Here is a 7,253-nt window from a genome sequence, read left to right on the forward strand (position 1 = left end):
CTTTGTAATTCACTGGCTTGCACTGTGGCATTGAGGAGTGCTCGCTCACCCTCCCAGGTGTATATCGCTCGCTGAGTGACCCCTGGTTTGCCAATCCCGAACGATGCGCAGCTACCCAGGGCCGACGAGCCGCAAACACGGCGAAACACGTGTCCTCTGGTGCTGTCGCATCGTTCAATGAGTATCTGTTTCTCTACGTGCAGCCATAGAAGCCATCTTAACTGTAAGTTTGAATTTCAAACACGTCTAGCATCATTTACCTATTTTTTAAATGGCTTTTCCCCCTCTTTGTAATTCACTGGCTTGCACTGTGGCATTGAGGAGTGCTCGCTCACCCTCCCAGGTGTATATCGCTCGCTGAGTGACCCCTGGTTTGCCAATCCCGAACGATGCGCAGCTACCCAGGGCCGACGAGCCGCAAACACGGCGAAACACGTGTCCTCTGGTGCTGTCGCATCGTTCAATGAGTATCTGTTTCTCTACGTGCAGCCATAGAAGCCATCTTAACTGTAAGTTTGAATTTCAAACACGTCTAGCATCATTTACCTATTTTTTAAATGGCTTTTCCCCCTCTTTATATATGTATATATATATATATCGCATTTCATGGAGGCCGTCTCCACGGACTGCGCTGACAGAAGCGGTGTCGTTGGCGTAACGCCACAGAAGTTTGAGGTGTTCGAGATCGACCTTTACCTCCTAGGAGTAGATTAGTTGTTCTATCTATGCATACTAAGTGCCAAGTTCTACTTTTGTTTTAGTGCTATCGCTAAAGGCTTCTCAAAAAAGACGGGATTTTCTGGATAGCTGATGTTTTCTTTTTCTGTTACTTTGACTATCAAGACGCATTTTTCGTATTTTGCCTTGGCAGAGTAAGATCGGTGGTCAGAGGAACGGTTTACACGGAGGTCTGACCCTTTGCCCCTTTGCATTCTTTAGTCTCATGGCTCGGCCCGCCGCACTGTGCGCAACAGGCAGAGCCATGAGACGCATCATGCAGAATGTCCGGACTTGTTGCGTCGAAAACAACAAAACGGTTTCGGCATATACAGTCGAACACCTACCGAGAGGTCGCCTACTTTGAGTTTTCCTGGAAGTGTGGGCCTCTGAGATGTCAGTACTCCATTCGGTGTAGGAACGTATTCCCCATTTTTACGTATATTAATCTTACGTGAGTCCACGAGGTCCTGATAATTTAGGCCCATATCAAGATCTCCTCAGCCGGCACGTCAATCAGCTGTGAAACTGGGATGACGTTTCTGCACGTGTTCAGTACCATGTGCAATAAATCCGAAATGCCTTTCCCATCATTTCTTGCGCGTTCAGGATACGTCTGCGGACTTTTTGTTTGCTCATTTTAAAAGGAAGTCTCCAGATGTTATGCTTGATTTCATTTGATTTGGGCTTTTGTGGCGCATTAGCTACTAAGGCCATGATGCGCCAAATACCAGTGTAAGTTTATCTGGGTAAAATTTGTGTATTTACTAAAACAGTGTTGAGTGCTGGGTTAGTAATTAAGATCACAGATCCTTTAAAAACCCGGTATCTCTAAAAAACATATAGATATTTTCAAAGGGTATGAAACTTTCATCGCCCAGCAAAAGCGCCGGGTGGAGCGGTAAGAAGTTTCTATAGAATAAAAAAAAATGACGTTCACGAATATGCTGATATGCTGGGCATACAATTAGGATATGGAGGATTGAGAGTTGTTCCCTACAGTGATTGCACTCGGGAGGGTCTTCTTCCCGTAAGAGATATCCATGTGTTAAGTATGTGTGTCCCAAACGGAGCCGACAAGATAGGACCTCATACAGTCGATTGGATGCAGATGGAGAAGGGCCTATCTTTGGTTTTGTAGTGTGTAATTTGTTGCTTGTCTGTTGATCCCAAAAACTCTGCCAGTGTCTGTTAATGCTGCTTTTTAAACATAGTCTGAGATATTTTGATGGAATGTCGAAAGTCGTAATGTCGTCTGTTAGGGCAGCAGCAGCTGCTCGATCGGCCTTTTCATTTCCGGGTATCCCAACATGGCTGGGTACCCAGCAGAGCAGTAACCGATAGGCCCTGTTAGCTATAGTGCTTGCAATGCGCCTTGCACGGTGGACAATTGGGTCTTTTCTGCAATGAATGCTACAGATAGTCTGTAAGGAACTCAAAGTATCTGTGTATATGACTGATGATTTGATACGATTTTGTAAGATATAATTGAGGGCTAAAATTATGGCATACACTTCCGCTGTGAAGACAGACATGGTGACCTTCAAACGATGTGACCTCGTAACTGTGCCAGTAACCATAGTGCACAATACCCCGGAAATTGTTTTTGAGCTATCAGTGTACAACTCTACATGGCTGCCAAAGCTATCCTTCAGCACTTCAAATTCCTGTTGCAGGACAGTGTTAGCGGTTTCACGTTTATTGTATCTGGAAAGCGACATGTTGCATTTTGGAGGGGGCTGCCATGGGGGGATTTTCTTAGTTGCCTCAAGGATCATAGAGTTGTACACTGGAAACCCATAGTGTTCGACTGATTATGACATTCTAATACTAAAAGAAGGCACAGCTGAAGGCCTGTGAAAGAAGTGCTGTCTGAATTGTGTATCTGTCACACATTGATATGCTGGGTTCTCAGGGTGACCTCTGATTGTGAGTGCATATGAAGTAATGAGGTAAAACCTGCGTCTCTCTAAGGACCATTGATTTGATACTATGTAAAGACTTTGTATCGGAGAAGTTCTGAAAGCTCCAAGAACTAAACGCAGTCCTTGGTGGTGTACTGGATTAAGGATTTTGAGTGTAGATGGCCGTGCTGAGCCGTACACAGCAAATCCATAATCCAGTTTGGAAAGAACAGTGAAGACATAAATCTTCTTGAGCGTGTCACGATCTGCTCCCCAGGACCGGTGAGAAAGCACCTTGTGATATACTGTGCACGTGAGTTTTGGGACAGCCTCATCGTCATGGGGCAGGGAAGAGAATAAAGTGTGGAATGAGAAACGGGTGGTGGATGCGTACTTCCAACGATACCACAGGCTACCTAATTTGGCGACGATTGGAAAACTTCTCCTGGATACTGACTTTCGGCTTCAATTCTCCTGCACGTTCTCCTTTCACCGTCTACAATGTCGGGATTACCGCCACCACCGTTTTTTCTACCGAAGCCCGGCAAGCCTACGATGACGTGGCCATCGTGGAAGAAGGCATTTCAGAATTACTTGGTTGCGTCTGGCCTAGACAAAGAGTCAACAACCCGCCGTAAGGCTATATTGTATCACTGCCTTGGTGCTGAAGGGCAAAGGATTTTTGATCTGCTACCGCCTTCTCAAACGTCCGCTACCAACTCAGTTGCAACTACAACGGAATCCACGGAGTCACCATCCGAGACCGCCGCAGATGAGATGGAAATTGCTCTCAAGACCTTGGATACTCACTACACTACTACCGTTAATCCTATCGCCGAGCGACACAAATTTGGTCAGCGCCGTCAGCAGCTCGGTGAGTCAATTGATGACTACGTCCTGGCTCTTCGAGAACTTGCCAGTACCTGTGACTTCGGGGCGACGCTTGATTCCATGATACGCGATCAAATTGTCGGATCCACCAACATACCTCATCTTCGTGAACGCCTCCTCCTAGAAGGCCGTACGCTTGCGTTGGCTCGTACAATTATGCTTGCACGGCAGTTTCAACAGTCACAAAAGGAATCAAGAGAATTTGCTGTCGAGAGCGAGCACGAGGAAGTTCAACAAGTCACAAGACAGCCTGCAAGGAAACCTATGCAGAAGCGACAGGGCGATCGCTCGAGCAAACGCTCTGCTACGCGAACTCAATGTTTTCGCTGTGGCTCTAGGGATCACTTGGCGAATTCTCCTTCATGTAAAGCCCGCAATCAGAGATGCTCCGCATGCAGCAAGTTGGGGCACCTCCGTTCCGTTTGCCGCTCTCTGGGACAACTACGTCAACTTACGGATGAACTTCCGTCACAAGATTCCATTACGAACTCCGAAGTACAAACTACCTTACAGTTGGATACTTCTGCTCCAAAGAAAACTGGGATCTACGTTACGTTGTCTGTCTCAGAGAGGGACATACGTTTTCTCATTGACACGGGATCTTCAGTAACGATTATGTCTTCTGCCGTCTACGAGGGGCATTTTGCATCCTTGCATCCTCTGAAGCCGACATCTGTGAGCCTGTACGATTTCTCCAAACGCTCAATTCCCATTCAGGGATGTTTTTCGGCACCGGTCAAGTACGCAAATCGTTCAGCATGTCTGAATTTCTACGTAGTATCCAATGGCACGACACTTCTTGGCATGGATGCTGTCACGTCGTTGGAGTTATGCATTGACGGCATGAGTCTCTCCTGCTTTAGTACGACTGCGTCGACAGTCACCGTACCCCCAGCAATTTCAGCTGATTTCGGACACCTTTTCGATGGAACTCTGGGTCTGTCTAAACATTACATTCACAAGGTGAAGATACGTTCCGACATCAAGCCCGTTACAGGCAAGTTACGCCGTTTACCGTTAACAGTACGAGAACAAGTTTCTCAAGAACTACGTCGTCTGGAAGAACAGGACGTAATCGAAAAGGTCACAGCTTCAGAGTGGGTCTCTCCAATCGTAGTGGTAAAGAAAAAAGATGGCTCCATCCGCTTATGCGTCGACCTACGCGAACCCAACAAAGCCGTCATTGCGGACTGTTTTCCACTACCACATACTGAGGAACTGCTTAACGCCTTAGCCGGCGCCATGAAATTCTCGAAACTGGATCTGGCATCCGCTTATCATCAAGTTCCCCTACACCCAGATAGCAGGGACTTAACCGCATTTATTACTCACGAGGGACTCTTCCGTTTTAAGCGCGTATGCTTCGGACTTGCCTCCGCTCCTTCAGCATTTCAACAAATGATGTCCCTCATACTCCGAGGCTGCAAAGGAGTTCTCTTCTACATAGACGACATCATCGTTTACGGACATTCGCAAGAAGAACACGACAACAACCTCCGTCATGTACTCAAGCGTTTGTCTGCGGAAGGCTTGAAATTGAATCACAAGTGCGTGTTTGACGTCGTCGAGCTTACTTTCCTCGGACATGTCGTAAATGCCCATGGACTGTTACCTCAAACGTCTGCAATTCAAGCGCTACAAAGGGCCCCTCCACCTACGGATTTAAAGTCACTTCGTTCTTTCCTGGGATTACTTGGGTACTACTCCAAGTTTATCCATCACTTCGCCGAGCTGGTGGAACCGATGCGTGAACTCCTTCGAGAGGGAAAAACTTTCGAGTGGACTTCAAGGGCGGATCAAACTTTTAACAAGGTGAAAGCTACACTCAGCTCGTGCCCGGTTCTACACATGTTCGATGTACAGCTCCCAGTGGTCGTGACCACAGACGCTTCATCATACGGTTTGGGTGCCGTTCTGCAACAAATTAAAGGGAACGAAGTTCGCACAGTCGCTTTTGCTTCCCGTACCTTATCTTCGGTGGAGAGAAAGTACTCGGTTGGTGAGCGCGAAGCGCTTGCCTGCATGTGGGCATGCGAGCATTGGCATATCTACTTGTGGGGACGCCCCTTTACTCTACGGACTGACCATCAAGCGTTAGTAACCTTGCTTGGCACACAAGGCTCTGGACATCGCCCTCTGCGTATATCAAGATGGTCCGCCAGATTGCTGTACTACAACTTCACTATAGAGTACAAGAAGGGAGCCGAGAATTATATTGCGGATGCCCTATCAAGGTTACCACTACAGTCAGATGATGTTGATGAAGAAATTGTCTGCACCATCCCCAGCCCCATTTCAAAAGAAGAATTACAAGAGGCTACGTTGCTCGATCCAGAAATCAGCGAGGTCATCAGTGCACTTGAACAAGCAACTTGGTCGCGACATGCTCACAGAGCTCCCGCAATGGGTCCGTACCATCGCTGCGGACGTGAACTTTCAGTTGTGAATGGACTTCTGCATCGTGGCGAACGTTTAGTGGTCCCACGTACACTAACTTCCAGGCTGCTTGAGATGGCACACGAGACGCACCCTGGAATTGTGCGTACAAAGCAGCGACTTAGAGATTTGTACTGGTGGCCCGGGATGGATGCCCAAGTGGAAAAAATGGTGCACGATTGCTCTATCTGTCAGTCTGCTGACAAATCTGCCAAGGTTGCATCTGCACCTTTGTACCTAGTAGTATCCCCAGCTACACCATGGTCAAAACTGGGAATGGACATAGTTGGACCGTTCGAAGACTCTCCTCCTTCGTGCCGTTACGCCATAACGCTTATGGATTACCATAGCAAGTGGCCAGAAATTTCATTTGCGCCCGCTGTTACAACATCTACCGTGGAAGCATTCCTTATGCACGTATTCAGTCGCGAAGGCTACCCCGACGAGATAGTCACAGACAATGGCCCGCAATTTGTGTCCACACACTTCAAAGCCTTCCTGCGAGAACGAGGTATTCAGCACACGACAGTATCCGTCTACTATCCACAAGCCAACGGTCAAGTTGAACGTTTCAACAGAGTGCTCAAGGACACCATACAAGTTGCAACACTACAGCGCAAAGACATCAAACGCGCAATCCTTGAGCATCTCGCGGTATACAGAAGCACACCGCACGCTACAACAGGTGTCTCTCCAGCAGTGCTTCTGCATGGCCGGAACTTTCGAACGCGCGTCAACGTGGTAGGACTTCAAAAGCCCTCAGCAACACCCGACATGTCGAGAGTCAAGGCACGTGTGTCGTCAAAACAGAGTAAGCAGAATGTCTACACCGACGACAAGCGATCTGCAAGGTTCCGCAAATTCATGCCGGGAGACTATGTTCGAGTGCGCCTACCGGGTCGCCGAAAGAAAGGACGGTCAAATTTTTCTGCACCCTTCAGAATCATCGCTTCCCGGGGACCACTATCTTTTTTGCTGGAAGACGCCAGGATATGGCATTCGTCGAAGTTTACACCATTTTATGGTGAGCTGAGGCCACCAGAAGGCCAAGTACAACCGGACGTACCGCCCTCTTTCGGCTACTCTTGGTGGCCTATTGACGATAACGCACCTGTTTCGGACAGTGCATGTGTCTCCCCTCAAGACCAATCTCCGCACAAAGGCGCAACAGTACATCCGCTGCCATCTCTCGAACAGCAGGACCCGCCTCTACGCAGAAGTACACGACAACGTTCCGCTCCTGTCCGTTACCCGGCCAACGAGAACGACGCACCACAGGACATTGCCGACGACAGAGTGCACTAA

General features: G+C 48.1%; 1 protein-coding gene across 1 annotated transcript; it reads left to right on the plus strand.

The window, feature by feature from the left end:
- The first annotated feature begins 3,176 nt into the window (after window positions 1-3,176).
- Window positions 3,177-7,253, plus strand: LOC135393273 (uncharacterized protein K02A2.6-like). The gene has a single exon (XM_064623752.1). It carries the CDS (start codon window positions 3,177-3,179, stop codon window positions 7,251-7,253), a length of 4,077 nt encoding a protein of 1,358 aa, XP_064479822.1.

This window comes from Ornithodoros turicata, chromosome 1, assembly GCF_037126465.1.
Source record: "Ornithodoros turicata isolate Travis chromosome 1, ASM3712646v1, whole genome shotgun sequence".
Taxonomy (NCBI): Eukaryota; Metazoa; Arthropoda; class Arachnida; order Ixodida; family Argasidae; genus Ornithodoros; species Ornithodoros turicata.

Excerpts from the sequence above, each read along its gene's own strand:
- LOC135393273 (XM_064623752.1), top strand. The coding sequence starts at position 3,177 with ATGACGTGGCCATCGTGGAAGAAGGCATTTCAGAATTACTTGGTTGCG.